Genomic DNA, 20,558 nt, shown 5'->3' on the forward strand with positions numbered 1-20,558 from the left:
ACAATCATGATATACAGTTTATACTTAAAAATATATTTATTTAGAAAACAAAAAAAAAATACAAGATGAAATTATGACTACACTGTCAAAATTAAAAAAACCTTATAAAATTCCACAGCATGAAACTGATACATACAGCAAAATGTTTTGAATGTCTAGAAAAGAATTAATAATTTTGATAAATAAAGAAAACCACACCAAAATTTCTTAATTACCATTTCTTACATTAATATATTTAAAATATAAAGTGATTTTTTTTCTACCTTTTAAGTTCTTGAAAGATTTCAGAAAATTTGTTTTACTAAAGATGACATACAGATTATATCAATTCATTAAACTTTTTTTATAATAAAAATAAATTTATTATTAATTTCCACAATACACTCAAAGAATTACATGTACTGTGACATTAATATCTTATATATAATTCAGATAATAGTTTCATTGGCTCTTTCATTTCAGAACAAATATGAAACATTACTTACATGCCATATGACAATAAACATCTAATCAAGTACTAAAAGATTTCAGCCATCATAAAACTAAAAGATTAGTTTATTTGACAATATTTGTGCATCTTCTGTTTGTCTGATTGACTAGAAATTATTATTATTATTCAAAATAACACCATCACTTAATATAAAATTTTTGGTAGAAAGTTTAATAGAGTAATTAAACTAATTAAATGAAGAATAATTAAATGAAACCAATTAAAACAATTAATAAACGAATACTCATTTGAAAATTACATTATTATTATTTCAATATGTGATTGGTAAGTACTACAGTGATAATTTTACTAAGATAGTTTTCACTAAGAAATCAAAAATGTTATTTTATTACATTTTGAATGTTTAATTCACCAACTTGGATGTGTGCACACATACACACACACACACACACACACACACACACACACACACACACACACACACACACATACACACACACACACACACACACACACATACACATACACATACACATACACACACACACACACACACACATACACACACACACACACACATACACACACACACACACACCAACACACAAATACTAACAGCTTTTTCTTTTAAGTACCATTCTGTTTTACTAACATTACTAGCAATATTTTTCAGTAGACATCATAATTATTGATGAAATAAATTATCAAAACAGAGGTATGTATGCTGAATCTAACTAATTAATTGACAACACTTTTGGTTATTCTCCATTACATTTTAAGGTGCTGCAATAACCCAATTCAGCAGTCTAGGTGTTAATACATATTTAAATTAAATATTTAAATATTCAAATACATACTAGGTAAAGAACTGGCTTTGATTATTGATTTATCTTTTTTTTTGGTAATCTGTTTAATGATAAACAAAGAAATATAATAAACAGGCAATAATTAAACTCATTCACTCTATTGTATTCTATTATCACAGGCGAGTTACTTCAGGAGCTTGTTGAAAATTAACAATTCTTCGACTTTCAGTTTGACTTGCTTTATCATGTTGATAAAAATATTCACCATTAACAATTGTAAAAAAACGTCCATTTTTTTCACTTACTAATGTTGGCGATGCTGCATCTAAACATTCACAACTTAAACTAGAATCAGATAATGTTGGATACTGAGGTAAAAGTAATAATGATTCTGTTGATTTTGTAGGTTGTACATATCTTTGTTGTTGTTGTTGTTGTTGTTGTTGCTGTTGTTGCTGATGCTGTTGTGATTGTTTTCTATGTGTGCTACCGGATGAACCACTTTTAGTCGAACCTGTTGTATGGCTTTTTGTTTCACCACGATCAAAATAACCGTAACCAAAACCATAACCACCGAATGCTTTCGTTGTAAGATTATCCCATGATTTTGGTTTAACAGGACCACGTTGCGATGAAGTACTTTTAACTGAATGTTGACGTGTCGTTTGTCCATCACTCGGTGGTTCCCAGTATAAAGTATCTGTACTTAATGAAGTTGTATATGATGCAGCACTACTTTCTCCACCTCCACCACCACCACCCCCGCTAGTGGCAACACCTCCACTCGCAGCATTTCCATTAGCTGTGGTATTACCTGCACCATTTCCTCCGCCACTATTGAATTCACTTGAAGTACACGAATGTAAACTACATTGACTGACGAGGCTTAAATATCGTCCTCCACCACGACATGTTGACTGCTGTCCACCTGGAGATGTACATACCCCTCCTCCTCCACCACCACCACTGCTGTTACTACCACCATAACCTGAAGAGGATGAATTTACTTGGACAGCTCTACTACAGCATTTTTCTTTCCATTCACCTCCTAAAAAAAAAAAAATAAATAGGTAGAATGAAATACAAAGGATAGGTTTATAATTAGCCGATTTTGTATCATTGAATATACATAACATTAAACACAGATACATTTTTACAATTCGTGCAGGATTCTAAAAAAAATAAATAATATTTATTATAGCAAAACAGAATTTCTTTGTTTAATTACAACTGGATATAGAATTTTGAAGATGTTTTCTTGTTTCTGGTTATTCATATAATTCATACTATTTATTAAAAATAATTACTGTTACTATACTAAAATTTTGTTGATTCATTTTTATTTTTCTGTCTTCTGAACATAATCAAATGTTTGTCATTTAGATATAATATTCTCTCTTTTACTGTTTAGCCTCCGGAACCACCGTACAGTATCCTTTAGAGGATGAATGTACAGTCTCAGGTTGACCATTCCTGTGATTAATTGAAACCCAGCCACTAAAGGACACCAGTATCCACAATTTAGTATTAAAATCCATATAAAAGTAATTGCCTTTACTAGGATTTGAACCTTAGAACTCTCAACTTTGAAATCAGCTGATTTGTGAAAACAAGTTCACCACTAGACCAACCCAATTAACAATGGGGTAATATTAGAATTTTTAAACTGTAACTGTATTGTATTTTTTTTCAAAATGCATTACAGTAGAGGTAAATGTTAGTTTCTGCAACATTTGGTCTTGGGTTCAGTTCCTGGGAAGAATCTGGCATTTATTTATCCATCTCAAGTTTTTCATTAAAAGAAATGTAGCAGGATAAAAAAAAAAGATTAAAATTAATTTGTTAATTAAAATTTGAACTAACAATGAAAAATTTCATTTTCTGTTACTTCTTCACTGTTGGATTACCAAATAGGTCATTCAAATGATGACTAAAAAAACACAAAGTTTCAAGAAAACATTAAGGCTAAACAATAATTTACATAACTAATTATATGCAATATGAAAAAATCATTGATTTTTACAAATAATATTTCTGGCTGATTAGTAATTGTTAGCCAATATATGGTGGTGGTGGCTGTCAGCCAATAAGTAGCAATTTTCTGTTTCTTGAACTCATCTTCCTGTTCAAATGTCACATTTTTGCTATTAAATATTTAGTAAAATTAGAAACTGATATTAGTAAATATTTGAAACTGATGATGAACATAAGTAAAATAGTAATGAAAATACTAGTATAATCAGGTAAGGTTGTTAATGATATATGTGTTGTTATATTCATTAACTAAATTCTGCCAATAACTAATATGGGAAGAGTTAAGAAAAATTAATGTGTGCACACATTTCTATAAGCAATTACAACTTATTGGTTTCAATTAACCACACGTCTCAGGAACGGTCAACCTGAGACTGTACAAGACTACAGTTCATGTATATTCAAACATATATCATCCTCATTCATCCTCTGAAGTAATACCTTACAGTGGTTCTAGAGACTAAACAGAAAAAGAAAGAAAGTTAAAACATATTGAACAATTTCATTAGTAAAGAATACACAGTTACACAAAGGTACAACAAAATCACGATAGGAGGTTCCTGAAATTTATTTTTCATTGTTGCAATACAGCACATAATCTAATCAATTATTAAAGGGACTGGTTTGGCAGTAAATGCTCAACATAGTGTTCTGTCTGAGTTAATTCTCTGAATGTTTTTGATAAGTTTTTAAGCTAATACAAACAAAAAATCTTTAGAAAAATGTACAAGGATATGATATGGAGTGGTAATAAACTGACATTTATTTAGAATAGCTGTTCAAAAACTGAATTTTGCAATTTATGTAAAGAATAATTGCAATTATTATTATTCAGAGTAAAAAGAATAATTTATTCTGAATGTTATAAGAAATTAATATCAGATAGTATATCACAGTTATAATGCGTAATGAAATATTCTATACAAGTGAAGATAATTTTTTTTATCCAGATTCATCAGCACATGCTAATAGGTTATTTCATATCCACATATATCTCACATTCACATGAAATCTACAATACTTCCAGGTGGTAGAAAAAACTGGTGTATGAATAATTTGTTGAAGAAAGTTATATGCCCTTTTTTTGTGAATTCTATTTAGATTGATACCATTCAAATTTTTTTTATTATTCATTTTTTAGTCTAATGAAACCAAAATTTGGAATATCTACTTTCATCAGTCAAGCAATGTGTGTTAATGTGCACATAACTTGTACTCAAACTGCATTTCTGTAACAGATTTTTTATGTATGGCTCATTCCAAACAATCTTTGATAATCATGTTATTTTACTTTTCAGTAATTTATTTTTATTATTGTAATTAAAGACCATGTATAGACAACTAAGAGCTTAAGTAACAATATCTACTTATATAACTTCTACTATAAAATAGCTATTAATTTTAGTTTTTAAAAAAAAAAATATTAGAAGAACAGCATTAAACCTGGATTCAAACAGCTTTTATTAATGTGATTGAGTGTTAAAGTGAATAGTATTGTTTTAATGTGTAATTATTATTTTTACTATACTTGGTTTTTGCTCAGTTATAAGTAATAATTTAATAAACACTTTAATCGTACAAACTGTTTTATTTGCCATTCTGACTAGTTTCATCCTTCCTCCTAGTCCAAAAAGAATATTGAAATTAACAACAGCATATAGAACAATTCATGCGAAGACATTAAATTAGTACTTGTTCTAATACTAGTCAAGCTGGGGCATTTTCACATTTATTAATTTCTTATCAATAAAAGAAAGGAGTTAGGGGTGACTAACTCCTAATTGAGTATAGAACTGTAGTTGTCAAAGGAAGAATAAATAAATAAACATAAAAAGTATAAAATATTGAATTTCACATGTGTATATTTACCTTAATGTATATTTACTTTTACATACACACATTGGTGTTAATTGTTTATGTTCAATCATTTTGTATAATACTGATAATGGATAATCAAAGAAAGAACTAAACTAAAAAGTCTCAATTTATTGTTTTTTTTTTGTTTTTTTTTATGCTCCTTGAATCCAAAGTATACATCATAATGTATGATGTATAAAACATGCACAATAAAACTGTTATATTAAACAAATTCTGTAAATATTAAACCTATATACATAAAATAAGTTGTAAATGCATTATTGACAGAATTAAGTATAATTAACATAATAATAATAATAATAATCAAATAATGTATGTGTAAATTTAATTTCAGAAACTAATGTTATTTACTTATCAAATATTTTTAATTTATGTGCAAATATTATGAATAATACTTTTTATTTTTACATGCAAAAAAGATTAATACATTACATGCAATTGAAAATTATAAAGTGTGAAAAATAAAACATGAAAATGAGCCACATTAAACAATTCTCATATTAAATCATTTCAGTTACATCAAATAAATATAGGATAAAGTAATAATAATTTAAAAATGAAGATTAAAAAATATAAAATTCTGACCTAAAAAATAAGCTTTACTTTTAGTGGGGAACAAAAATTATAACTCTTTCTGAATAAATCAAATGAAAGCAAAACAATAATGAAATAATTAAAAAGAAAACTCATGAAAAATTATAAATATACCAATGAAAACATAAGTGAAAGCAATAAATAACATTGAATCGCTTTTTCCGAATGAATCGAACAAACCTCTACCGGAGTTGTTTGAAGAATCATTGGCAGCTGAATTGCTGTGTTTTGATTTGTGGTGGTGGCGCATACGTGATCGCCTTCGTGTCGATGGGACACAATGCGAATGACAGCATGGTGAGGCTAAATCATAAGCCTCTAAACTTGTGTTATCCTGTGGGCTTGCTTGTACACAAGGATTACAATGGTGCCCACCACCACTCTTGCTTCCTATAAATTTAATTCATCAACAATAAAATCAACTACCACACAATTAAATAACAAAATTTAAAAAAAAAACGACATTTATAATTACCATGCAGAATGAACCAAATCCATGATGAGTTTTATTTATAATACTTTTAATAAACAGTAAAAATACACACAACAAAATAAGATTAATAGAGTAGATAAGAAATAAGACATGAAATACCTGTGTTAGTAAAATAATTAAGTATTAGTTATAGATTAAAATAAATAAAAGCCAAATAAACATATTTCTCATAATTAGATGTAATTGAAAGTAAAATGAGAAGAGGAAAATGTTGCGTAACAAATAAACAGTTTGAAAAAATTTGGACCAACTGTTTCATATTACATATAAACTAAAATCTATAAACAATTTACAGAAAAACAAAATACAAACATTTATCTACGAAGAATTCTTTAAAAAAAAAGCAAATGCAATAGAGATGTCAAAAATTACCACAAAAAGCTTAAATAAATATTGGGCAGTTCTTTATGCTGCTTAATTAAAATTAAGCTGAATTGAAAAAATATAATACTTGATCAATTAAAATTAAAAAGCACTAAATCATAATAAAAGAAAAATGAATAGTTAAAAGTATGTAATAGTTAAAAGTCAAAGTTAAAAAATGCATATAGTGACTTCGAGTTTTTAGTCAACTACATTATATGTAGAAAAATCTTTATTATGAAAATTATCTTTTCCCAGAAATACCTTACAATAACTTAAAAATTTGCTAAAGAAAGTATCCCACTATATCCAAAATAAATAAAATGGATAACATAACCAAAATAAATAAATATTTTATTTTGATAGTATGGTGCGAGCTGGAATGATTACTAGGCTATGGAATACGGTTAATTACAGCTAGCACGAAGGTTATGTGACAAAAGCAGTAACTATCGTCTACTTTTAAAAAACATCAGTCTTTTCGTTCATACACATTATCCCTACCATTCAGGCTCTATCATTCTCTCTCTATCATACACTTTCTTTCTGTATCAGACTACCTCATTCTACCATTTTATGCATGCGTGTGAATTCATACACACGCACGTGCGTGCGCACCAAAAAACAAATATTGTTAATTACTGTATTATTTACTTTTTTATATTTAAAAAAAAATATCTTTTAATAAATTAAATTTTTTATAAATTATTTTTTATTAATCTATATTTTTATGTATTACATAATTTTATTTACTTAATAAAAACATAAGTTTGTCAGGGAAAGGAATGAGAAAGGTACCAATATTATTTATTTTAGAATTTCTGCATGTGGGTCGCTGTATCGTTTCATCACTGACGTTGCTATCGACATCATCCTCATCATCACAAACGATAGTGTTTTCAGTGCTGAAATTATTCGCCGATATGACAAAATTTTCAATGATGTAGACATCATTTCTCCAATAATCTTCTTCAATGTGTTCCACATGTTTGCAATTTTTACTCATCTTCTTCACAGGATTAATGGCTTCTGGTGTCTTACAAGTCTGTCAAAGACAAATCTATGGACGCATTTTTTTTTCTCAGTAATCTTTTTACTTTTGTCCAAGTGAGTTCAATGGTGTTTAACTCGCACATGTACGGTGGAAGTCTCATTACAGAATGACCATTCAATTTTAATATTTTATCGATCTTGTACTTCTTTTCACTCTGATGTTTTTTCAATTAATGAGTGTAGCCCAGATCTTCGAATGTCTTCTCTGAATGATTGATCAAAACTTCTGGATTGCTAAACAGTCAAAATTATCACAGGAAATTTCAAATTTTCACCCACAGGGAAGTCACCCAACAAATGATTCTTGGACAACTTCCCTGGTGTTGACAGTTTAGATTCTTCAGTTTCATTTTTTTCCTTCCTTATTGAGGTGATTGTACACACAGTTATTCTGGTATAGGTCCATGCACACATGTTCCTTTTTTTCAACATATTATGTTCAAGTTTTCCTAGACAAGGCTCTTTATTATAGTTATTGATTATTTTTCTATTTCCCTGGCTTCACCATGAGTCTGCCCCCTTTTTGTTTTGATTTCATTCTGTAAATTACAGCAATTAAATGATAAATTTAAATATAAAAGACCGTAATAACTATATAATAAATTTTTCCCCTAAGGACAAAGAATATAATTAGATAAAATTATAATTATAATCGGTTTTCCAACAGAAAGAAAACACAGATGCAAGCTATTCTACCGATCTGAACCACCACAATTCTCAAGCTGTGAAAGCTATTCTACCACAAGTGTCAAGCAAGTGCGAGAAGTGAATGAAATGAAAACGACCATGTATGTTCATTGTTTGATTGGTATAGAGTTATTCTTGGAATTGTTTGCTTACAAATGGCCTGCTATGATCTCCCCACCACACTAGAAACTAGCAATCATTCCAGCTCATATCAATGTATAATAATACTACATTATGTACATTAAATCAGGGTTGGAAAGTTGTCCAATAATAAAAATATCTCATATAGTCAGTGGTTTTTTCAATATTCAAAAATTTCTATAAGTCATCTTTCAGAATAGCATTCAGCTAAATTGTAACTTTCATAATGTTCTCCAAGCTCTCAAATTACAGTCCTCTAAGTTTTAATTTAAGTTTTGTGTACAACCAGAAATCATACGATATCATATTTAAGGCAAAAAAAGCTGTTTTGAAAATCTACATGTTTTTTTAAAAAGTTCTGGAGTAGGAATGAGAAATGAGTGAGGTTGTTGTCACTTACATGATTTGTTCATAGGTTTATTGCAGCAAATAGGAATAAAATAAATAACAGAGAACCTTTTAATAATAATTAACTGTTTGATCTTGTAGAGTATCTTTTCATGATTAAATTTTAAATAATTTCAATAACATCAACATTCATCACATTACACCAATTTTCAGCCATTTTTGAAATGATTATACCATTTTTTTATGTAAGTAACTTCTATAGCATAATTTCTCAATGTTTAATGAAACTTTCATATTACTTAGTTTCAATGTTAGTATCGCTGAGCTTTCAGCCAAACTTGATGCAATATATTATTCAACATCTTATGTCATTATACACAAAATAATAATACAGAACAGTATTTAATATGACAAATACAAGGTGATAGGGAGAGTGACTGACTGTAACAACAGTTACTAGATAAAAGGCGTTGTGTACACATCAATTTTAATTACAACACTGAGGTAAGTTCCACCTCTCTTGACTCCAGCTGCTTCCTAAGAAAAAAAAATGGAAACTATAAATGGTCCTTGTATAGGGGATTGTTTTAATAATTATTTGGAGCTTAATCAAAAGTTGAGCTGTTTCCAAAAAAAAAATAGAATTTTGAAAATTTTTTACATTTTAGGGACAATAGATTTTTAGACTAGGACCAAAAAATATTGAGGAATTGTCTGTCCAACTAATGAATACTAGATGTAAATGAAATTTATTGAGGAGTGTAGTAGCCTTGGGGAGAAACTGCAAAATAAATCTACCGATACAATAGGCAGTCACTATCTACTACTATTCTGAGTTCATTAATAAAATCTCAGTTTTCAATATTTTTATTATAATAAAATACTTACATATACGGAACTAAGAAACATAAGAAACTATAACAGAATTATTTCTAGATTAGTTGCAAATAGCTACAAAGTATAGAGTCATTTTATTATATATATTTTTTCCAAATGCCATTAGCTTTATCTTTGAAAAGTTTTTAAAAATTAACTATTTTAAAGACAAGTATTTAAAAAAACTAATTTTTTCTATGTAAAACTTCTCTGAAGAAGCTTTTAAAACTTCTACCTTTAAAAAAGTGTACTGAAATCGCTTTTTAAAAACTTTTCAATTTTCAAAATATGAAAAATATATAACAATTTTATTTATTATAAATTCAAATTCAAATTTTATTTGAATTTTTATTATATAAAAATTCAAACTATTAGTATTAATACATGGAACTGTTTATCAAACCACCAAATAATACTACACACAATATTGAACTAAAAGATAATTGTTAATACTACACACAATATTGAACTAAAAAGATAATTGTTAATGTTAATAAGAATGATTTACATAAAACAATTCAAAATGTATTCATCAGTATTAAATACATTATGATACAAGTAAATGACATAGTACATAAGATTACATTTAAAAAAAGAAACACAAATACAAATAATTTATATACCACTGTGAGGGATTCATATCAAAATTCATACAAAATTGTTTTTAAAAAGAAATATGAACAACACTAAAAGTATACTGTACACTGTCTGTATACTGTACATGTTTACTATCATGTAACTGTAAAATAATACGTCATTTATAAATTCTCATTATTTGACCAAATGAAAGTAAAATATATTGAGTATTCAGTAAAGAAACAACTCATGCTAATAAAATATTCCTAAATATATATACATATTTGTTGTTGGTTTAGTTCATGAGGATTGATAAACACCAGTACCATTAATATGTTGTTAAAAGTATTTGAAAACATTAAACAGTATCACATTCATCCAATAAGAACATAACATAACGTTTTAGTATCATGATTATATGTTTAAAAACAGCATTATTGTGCGTATACTTACATACATATTGTATAGTATCTTACTGGTATGGATGCCAGAAAAACATGATAAAATCTTTTTAACATATTGATAAGAGTTATATTAAAGTATTTTTAATATAAAAAGGTTTTAAATTAAGTATAGATCAGTAACTCAATTATTACATAATTTCTTTAATAATATATAAAAACCAATATCTTTTATAATTTAATTTGTATAATTTAAATGATCCACTTCAATATCAAAATAATGTGCTTGTTTTTTCTTTACTGTAATGAAGATAAGGTAATATTGCTCAAATGAAAATTCTGTTGCATAAACAGATTAAAGATGAGTCTAGTTAAAAATAAAGAATTTTTCTGAATATTTTATAAAATTCATTTATAATTTCTCTACCAAATGAACATGATTACTCATTTTATAACATAAATTAGGTCATATTACCAATATATTAGGTTACAATTCCAGCTGATTTGAGCTAAATTAATTCTGCAACCTTTAAACAAGAAATTTCATCTTATCTGGTTTAACTCAATTCATTACTCCAAATACTTCTGTTCCAAATACCACTGTTTAACAATCCAAATCTACAATTATATTCTTTACTTCCTTTCTTTAATTTCCTTACTTCATAGTACACATGCAATATTCAAAACATTCTCAGCAATGATGAGCCAGTTCTTCAAATCTACCATTTATTTCAAATTTAAAAAAAAAATTTAATCTGTAAATTTTAAAAATATTTTTTTTTATTGCATAACATCACTACTTTTTCTCCAATGATTTAAAATTCATGAGATTTAGAATTAGCTGTTAAGAAATCCCTTCTGAAGAACTACAGCGGTCCTGACTCATTATAAATAAAATACACCCTGCTCCATACACATAAGCAGGTATCACAAAGTTAAGGCATTAATATGTTTAAAAAAAAATTGAAGCTTCAGGTAGAAATTGAGGCTATTTTAAAGATGTTTAATAACGGAAAAAAGTAGGAGTTTCTTTGGTATCTGTAATTTTTTTTAATAATAATCTCTGAGCACTTAGCTAATCTTCTTAAATCAATAAAACTTCATAGATGAGTGTAATGAAATGTAATTTAAAAGATTAATAACAAATATATGTTTCTGTATAATATTTTATTATATACAAAAAATATTCACTTTCTTAATTTAATGAAATGTACTTCCTAAAGATCTTTTCAGTTACTAATCAGTTCCTTTATCTGTAGTGTTGTAGGTAAAGCTGCTGTTAGGTTACATATTCATCTTATTTTTGTGCATACAGAAGAAATCATGTTAAAAAAGAGGTAGTTTTTTGAAGTGGTTGGGAAATACTGTTATTGAATGTTTGAATAGGATAATTGATCTAAATGACATTTTTCTCAAAATAGTATGTATAATCTAATGAACATTTGAATTCATTGTTTTTAATCAATATATAGAATTTATATTCAGGGATAAATATTTTTGTAGGTGTGAAAAAATCCAAAAAGATTTTTAGGAAATATATTTCTACATATTTAGAAAGTAAATGATATTTTAATACTAAAAAAACTATCAACTTATTTTCAGATTAAGTTGAAATTGTACTTCCTTGAGATAGTTTCAGAGCTAATTACAATAAGAGCTCTTTCTTCAATAAGTTAGCTATAAAAAGATCTCCTGGAAAAACAATTTCCACATAATTTGAAAATAAATTGTATGCAATTTTTAATAATTTTTATTAATTAGATTACCAATAAAACTGAACTGAAATAAAGGAAAAGAGGCTTTACACACAACCAGTACAAAAATCAGATAGCGATAGTAAATGGTCGGTCACCACTTCATTTTAATTTATATACAGATGAAACAATTCAGGAATTGAAATACAGATTTCTGAGTGAAATATTTGTCCAAAGAAAAAAAAATACAAATTATATAAGATATTAATATAAAAATCAAAGGCAGATTATCATAAGAAGGAGCAAAAATAGAACTCTGCTAGTATCAAATATAAATCTAAGATTTTCACAATATTTTATATTTCCGCTAGGATTATGATGATTGATTTGGGTCTTATTTCTGTCATTCGTAGTAATGTCACTCTAAAATTTGTACGTTAATGGTGTTTTGGAGTACCTCCATTCTCCAAACTACTTTTAGCACTGAATCTTCTTAAGTTGGGATCGTCAAATAAATTGTGATGTTAAGCTATTAACAGAGGGAGTAGAAGGAGATTAACATCGCTATTTATTTGACAATTCGAACTTAGGAAGAGTTAGTGCTAAAAGTACTTTTGAGAATCGAGATACTCCAAAACACATCAACTAAGAATGTTAGAGTAACAATTCTAGGAATGGCAGAAAACAATACTCAAATCAATAAATCTAAGAAATATTTAAAAATATTTGTTTGGAGTATAACGGTTTATGTAGTGAAACATGGATAACTGAAAAAAAAAACAGAAATGAAAAGAATGGAAACTTTTGAAATGTGGTGTTACAGGAGAATGTTGAAAATCAGAAAGATCAATAGAATTTGAAATATTGAAATGAGGAGGTCTTAAGACGATTAAGAGAGGAGAGATATTTGAGATGAAATCTTAAAAAGAGACAAAGTAGGTGTGCCATGAACAAAAACGTTCTATAAATCTGGTGATAGAGGGACATGAAGATAAAAACTGTGTAGAAATACAAAAATTGGAATGTATAAAATAAAACATAAAAACAATGTTAATATGCAGAGATTAAAAGATTAGCTCGGAATAGAAGAATAGCATCAGACCAGTCAAATGACTGATGAATTTAAAAAAATCACATTTCATCATGCCAATCAAAGAATACATGATTTTCCATTGATTAAAAGTTTTACTCCACAATATTATTATTTTTCTCTTTACATTAAAAAGTAGTTGATACTTCTGAAAAATTATGCAGTTTAACTTGGAAATAAAGCATTAGAATGTACTCCACATACTCGTAAATCTGAAAGCTAAACCATTTTTTCCAGGTATCTATCTCTATATTGAGTTATGTATAATGTAAAAGATTAAAGTTGAAAATCCATTATATACTGACATAACAGACAACTAACATGATTTATCAACACCACTCTCTACCACAACCTATGAAAATAAAAATAGATAAAACACATAAATTATTATAAGTTTAATTTAAATAATTTTAAAATTATGATTCAAATCTACATACAAATAGTAGTAATAAATGTACAGTATTAAGTTAATAATATAAACAAACATATTACATCACCAAAATGAAAGTGATCAACAAACAATGTAACATAAATGGCATAAGTCATGCAACAATATACTTCAACATTAACAGATTTGATGATGATTTTGGACAGATAAGAGTTAATTTAATAAATTTTATGAATTATTGGAGAATTTTTTTAATATTATAAAATATGTTAAACAAGACAGTTATGCTATAGTAATTATCTAAATTATGATTATTTATGCTTTGTTAAATTAAGCCTTTGGAAAAGAATGCAATAAACTGAATTTGGCCTAAGGAATAAACAGACATTTTAGATGGCTTATTTTAAAAAAAAAAAAAAGATGTTAGTAATAAATGTTATTAAACAGAATATGACAGAAGAATAACATTCAAAATTTAAATGTGTGATGTTTTAAGTAAAACACCATAAACTAAAACACTATCAAAATAAACTAAACCTAATTACATAATTCACAAAGTGATTGCTTAATATTCTAATTATTTTAACATTTAAATTTTAATGTAAGAAGTAATCACTAATTAGACAGAATTACTAGCAAGAACCACCAACCTGCTGTAATACAAATTTAGAGATCTTATGTGGTGTTACATATTTAGTAATAGGTACATATACATTCAGGCAACATTTTTTTTATGTAAACAAGTTTAACAAAACTTGTATGCGTTAGGAATAATTATCAGGCATTCTCATACTTTTCCTGAAATTATCATATTTCCCCTACAGCAAACAATAGAACTTTACTTTTATTAGCATTCATGAATATATTGATTCTAACATTTTCAAAATTTATTTGTTACTATTTCACTGTTTAAATCTTCCGATTATTAGACAATTTACTGAAATCAGCCCCTAGATAAAAAAGAATGAACTGAGACTACAGCTGCAATGTCAAGCACAGCATACAATTCTAAACAGCAAAACTTTAAAATTTGTATTAAATCTGTTTTTATAAATAGTCATTAAATATGCTATCAGAATAACATAATAAGTTTTTAACAACAGAGAAGAAACAAAGAATACAATAAACTAGGTTAAAAGGATACTGAAAGAAAATATGACTAAGAGTATACACACAAGAGCAAAGATTAAATATGAATAACTAAATGTGAATTTCTATTTTTAAATGATTGTCAGTAATTATAAAGGAATTAGAAAAACCAAAATAAAATACTGCAATGAAGTAATAAAAAAAATGTTTATAAAATATAAAACTGAAACAGAAAACAAATGTCCAATCTAGCTATGAATAGTCCAAGTAGGAAACAAATGTGTTGGTAATATAACTTAAAATATGCAAAACTTGCCAACTGAGTTATGATAAATCACAAAATAAAATTAACTTTTATTAAACAGATTAATATAAGAAAAAATAGGTGGCTATTTGGTACACTGGTTAACATGCGGCTCTGGCTCACTGATCTTGGTTCAATTTCTGGCAAATTTCAGACATTTGTTTCACTGATCATTTTATTCTTGTTGAAATAGGATCCTATTGTCTCAGCTACCAGGTAAAATACATGTGTGTCACTGAAGATTATAAATAAAATGATAGAAATAGAAATTAACACAAAAATTCATTATTATAAAAAATTTGGCACTAATGTCAAGTTTGACCACTTCTTGGTGGCTAAAGACTAGCTAAACATGCCCAATCCAACAGAAGTATTACATGTTCAGCCCTGATAGTGAATCTGATGTAGGCTGATTAAAGATAACCTTTTCTTTCTTTTTGTACAGCTGAGAGCTAGGTTGATGTATTTTTTGAGCTTTCAGTTTTTTATTTTATGATCATTTTTATAGAATTTTTTTTAACGAAGGACATTTTAATAACAGAAATGCACCTTTAGTTTTCTAATTTTTACTTTGTAATGATTTTTCATTCTTATTTATTTTAATGTGATAAATTGTTCAACAATTACATCTCATCCTAATGTGTTACAAGTAGGAGGTCATATTGCCAAAACTGGCAATGCCAATGTATGCTTCAAATGCTAATGTATGCATAAAACAAGGGTATTTGGGTTGATCTATATCAGAAATCAGTGTTTCAATGCTTTTTACTTTATAAATGTACTTTTTTTTTTGTCTTCAGTCATTTGACTGGTTTGATGCAGCTCTCCAAAATTCCCTATCTAGTACTAGTCTTTTCATTTCAGTATACCCTCTACATCCTACATCCCTAACAATTTGTTTTACATATTCCAAATGTGGCCTGCCTACACAATTTTTCCTTCTACCTGTCCTTCCAATATTAAAGCAACTATTCCAGGATGCCTTAGTATGTGGCCTATAAGTCTGTCTCTTCTTTTAACTATATTTTTCCAAATGCTTCTTTCTTCATCTATTTGTCGCAATACCTCTTCATTTGTCACTTTATCCACCCATCTGATTTTTAACATTCTCCTATAGCACCACATTTCAAAAGCTTCTAATCTTTTCTTCTCAGATACTCCGATTGTCCAAGTTTCACTTCCATAAAAAGCGACACTCCAAACATATACTTTCAAAAATCTTTTCCTGACATTTAAATTCATTTTTGGTGTAAACAAATTATATTTCTTACTGAAGGCTCGTTTTGCTTGTGTTATTCGGCATTTTATATCGCTCCTGCTTCGTCCATCTTTAGTAATTCTACTTCCCAAATAACAAAATTCTTCTACCTCCATAATCTTTTCTCCTCCTATTTTCACATTCAGTGGTTCATCTTTGTTATTCTACTACATTTCATTACTTTTGTTTTGTTCTTGTTTATTTTCATGCGATAGTTCTTGCGTAGGACTTCATCTATGCCGTTCATTGTTTCTTCTAAATCCTTTTTACTCTCGGCTAGAATTACTACATCAGCAAATTGTAGCATCTTTATCTTTTCACGTTGTACTGTTACTCCATATCTAAATTGTTCTTTAACATTATTTACTGCTAGTTCCATGTAGAGATTAAAAAGTAACGGAGATAGGGAACATCCTTGTCGGACTCCCTTTCTTATTACGGCTTCTTTCTTATGTTCTTCAATTATTACTGTTGCTATTTGGTTCCTGTACATGTTAGCAATTGTTCTTCTATCTCTGTATTTGAACCCTAATTTTTTTTAAATGCTGAACATTTTATTCCAGTCTACGTTATCGAATGCCTTTTCTAGGTCTATAAACACCAAGTATGTTGGTTTGTTTTTCTTTAATCTTCCTTCTACTATTAATCTGAGGCGTAAAATTGCTTCCCTTGTCCCTAAATTTTTCCTGAAACCAAATTGATCTTCTCCTAACACTTCTTCCACTCTCCTCTCAGTTCTTCTGTATAGAATTCTAGTTAAGATTTTTGATGCATGACTAGTTAAACTAATTGTTCTGTATTCTTCCCATTTATCTGACCCTGCTTTCTTTGGTATCATGACTATAACACTTTTTTTGAAGTCTGTTGGAAATTCCCCTTTTTCATAAATATTACACACCAGTTTGTATAATCTATCAATCGCTTCCTCACCTGCACTGCGCAGTAATTCTACAGGTATTCCGTCTATTCCAGGAGCCTTTCTGCCATTTAAATCTTTTAATGCTCTCTTAAATTCAGATCTCAGTATTGTTTCTCCCATTTCATCCTCCTCAACTTCCTCTTCTTCCTCTATAACACCATTTTCTAATTCATTTCCTCCGTATAACTCTTCAATATATTCCACCCATCTATCGACTTTACCTTTCGTATTATATATTGGTGTACCATCTTCGTTTAACACATTATTAGATTTTAATTTATGTACCCCAAAATTTTCCTTAACTTTCCTGTATGCTCCGTCTATTTTACCAATGTTCATTTCTCTTTCCTCTTCTGAACACTTTTCTTTAATCCACTCTTCTTTTGCCAGTTTGCACTTCCTGTTTATAGCATTTGTTAATTGCTGATAGTTCCTTTTACTTTCTTCATCACTAGCATTCTTATATTTTCTACGTTCATCCATCAGCTGCAATATATCGTCTGAAACCCAAGGTTTTCTACCAGTTCTCTTTATTCCGCCTAAGTTTGCTTCTGCTGATTTAAGAATTTCCTTTTTAACATTCTCCCATTCTTCTACATTTTCTACCTTATCTTTTTTACTCAGACCTCTTGCGATGTCCTCCTCAAAAATCTTCTTTACCTCCTCTTCCTCAAGCTTCTCTAAATTCCACCGATTCGTCTGACACCTTTTCTTCAGGTTTTTAAACCCCAATCTACATTTCATTATCGCCAAATTATGGTCGCTATCAATGTCTGCTCCAGGGTAAGTTTTGCAGTCAACGAGTTGATTTCTAAATCTTTGCTTAATCATGATATAATCTATCTGATACCTTGCAGTATCGCCTGGCGTTTTCCAAGTGTATATTCTTCTATTATGATTTTTAAATTGGGTGTTGGCAATTACTAAATTATACTTCATGCAAAACTCTATAAGTCGGTCCCCTCTTTCATTCCTTTTGCCCAGCCAGTATTCACCAACTATATTTACTTCCTTGCCTTTTCCAATGCTTGCATTCCAATCTCCAACTATTATTAAATTTTCATCTCCTTTTACGTGTTTAATTGCTTCATCAATCTCTTTGTATACACACTCTACTTCATCATCATCATGGGCGCTTGTAGGCATATAGACGTTAACAATCGTCGGTTTAGGTTTTGATTTTATCCTTATTACAACGATTCTATCACTATGCGTTTTGAAATGTACTTATTTATTAATTTTTTTAATACAATACACAAAATACATCATTTTATAAATTCGGGTTTAAATTTATTAATCATTCATCTCATCCTCTGAAGTAATACTTAACTGTGGACTCGGACGTTAAACAAAAAAAAAAGTAGGCAATAAGACCTAAAGTTTTTTTTTATAGTTTAAGTTTAGTTATTTTATTTCTAAATGAAAAATCAAATATGATCAAAAAATTGTTCTTCTTCCTAAATGTTAAGCAAAAAAAAAAAAATATTTATAATGTTCCCTCCTCACTTTACCTCCTCTACACATTTTTTACAATTGAACTATTTCTGACCACCATGGTAGAGTGACAGTGTCTCTGACTTTTATTTAATACCTTTTATTTAAAAGATTCTGGGGGTTGAATCGTAATCAGGCTTGGCATTTTTCACTCTTGTATTACAAAATTTCACCTAAAATTAGGTAACTGTAATTGGGCATGTACGAACAACCTTTTAATTACAAATGGATTTCTTTAATATAATTAAAACAGTTTATTTAAAGGAAGAGTCTAATAATGAAATCTTTGAAAACTTGATTTTTCTTAAATCATTTATTCTTTCGACTGAAAATATTATTACTTAACTATTGAATAATAATTTTCTTGAGCCTGCATCGTTATTTAATTATGATCAAACTTCCATAGGATTAGAATACTATTATGCAAAAAGTTTTGCTAAATTCCATGACTTTTTCAACCATTATAACTACTAGCAATTTGTTTCACAAAATGATGCAGCAGATATACCGGTAAATGTGAATTTAGCATGTACAAGTAATACCTCAGTAGTTTAGGCTGAATCATTCTGTCATTCCCACGTGCAAATGCAATTATTGCTTTATGCATATAATACTGTACCTTAAGCTATCAATTGCCTGGCACCATGACATGCCAATAAGCAATTAAACATTTAGTTGAGTCTTTGTTTAATGTTTATAATGATAATATCATTTGTAATGCTTCACACAATTATTCAGTTCACTGAAAGAGAGTATTTCAATTTATGTCATCGTATTACTCTGTATGGTAAGATATTTTTATATTTCATTTTTATAACAGTTTTATTCAGTGTTACTTTCATTAGTTTTATTTACCTTGTGTTTTTGTGCCAATTGGGTTTTAACAATGATCACTTCAATATAAAAAGTGTCTTGAAACATAAACCAGGAAAACCCTTATCTAGCTCCAAAAAAAAGCTGACAACTGTGGATTATTTTTGATGTACAGCTTACATAAACAACTTAATTTGAAATATCATTTTATTTAAATATAACATCTTTTTGTTTATTTAATTCAATAATTCTAACTAAAGCGTGCATGCTTAATATATTTAATTCGTGCAGGTGTGGTGGTACCAGCAGCAACGGTTGGCACAAAATAAACTAACGTAATTTCACTTGTGTGCTCAACAGACTGGTGTAGCCACGAGGTTTAGCACACCAGGTACTGAGTCGACCAGGCGATCGAGTCCAAGACCCAGCCAGACTGAGTTACTTTGTTACATTTTAAATATTATTCATTTGTTTAATTCTACTGCTCACTTCTTATGTCACAACATAGCAGTAGTTTAGAGCATTTTTTGAGGTGGAGTGCAATTTTGCAAATATTGTTATTTTTTAATTGTTAACAAATGTGCATAAGAAAAATATGACCTTAATCAGGCAAAATCTCAAGATACTGAAGATGATCTTGCTCTACAGCCTTACCCCCTTGACCTTTTAAGTTGAAAATTTAATGGCATCAATGCTCCACAAATAAAAGTAGTAATCTGACCAAGTTTAGTCAAAATTGATCCTGTAATTCTTGAGGTATAAGGTGATTTAGAGTGTTACATGAAAACACACACACACACACACACAC

At 28.4% G+C, this 20,558-nt stretch overlaps 1 protein-coding gene across 5 annotated transcripts in view; it reads right to left on the minus strand.

The window, feature by feature from the left end:
* Positions 1 to 259: 259 nt before the first annotated feature.
* ssp6 (PDZ domain-containing short spindle 6) overlaps positions 260 to 20,558 on the minus strand; it is a 390,763-nt gene continuing 370,464 nt past the window's right edge. For all 5 annotated transcript variants that reach the window (XM_075374051.1, XM_075374056.1, XM_075374055.1 and 2 more), the window contains one exon: positions 260 to 2,305. In XM_075374051.1, coding sequence (XP_075230166.1) covers positions 1,431 to 2,305 — 875 coding nt within the window. In that variant the 3' untranslated portion in view covers positions 260 to 1,430. The remainder of the gene's footprint in view (positions 2,306 to 20,558) is intronic.

Source organism: Lycorma delicatula, chromosome 8 (genome assembly GCF_047948215.1).
Source record: "Lycorma delicatula isolate Av1 chromosome 8, ASM4794821v1, whole genome shotgun sequence".
In the NCBI taxonomy this organism is placed as follows: Eukaryota; Metazoa; Arthropoda; class Insecta; order Hemiptera; family Fulgoridae; genus Lycorma; species Lycorma delicatula.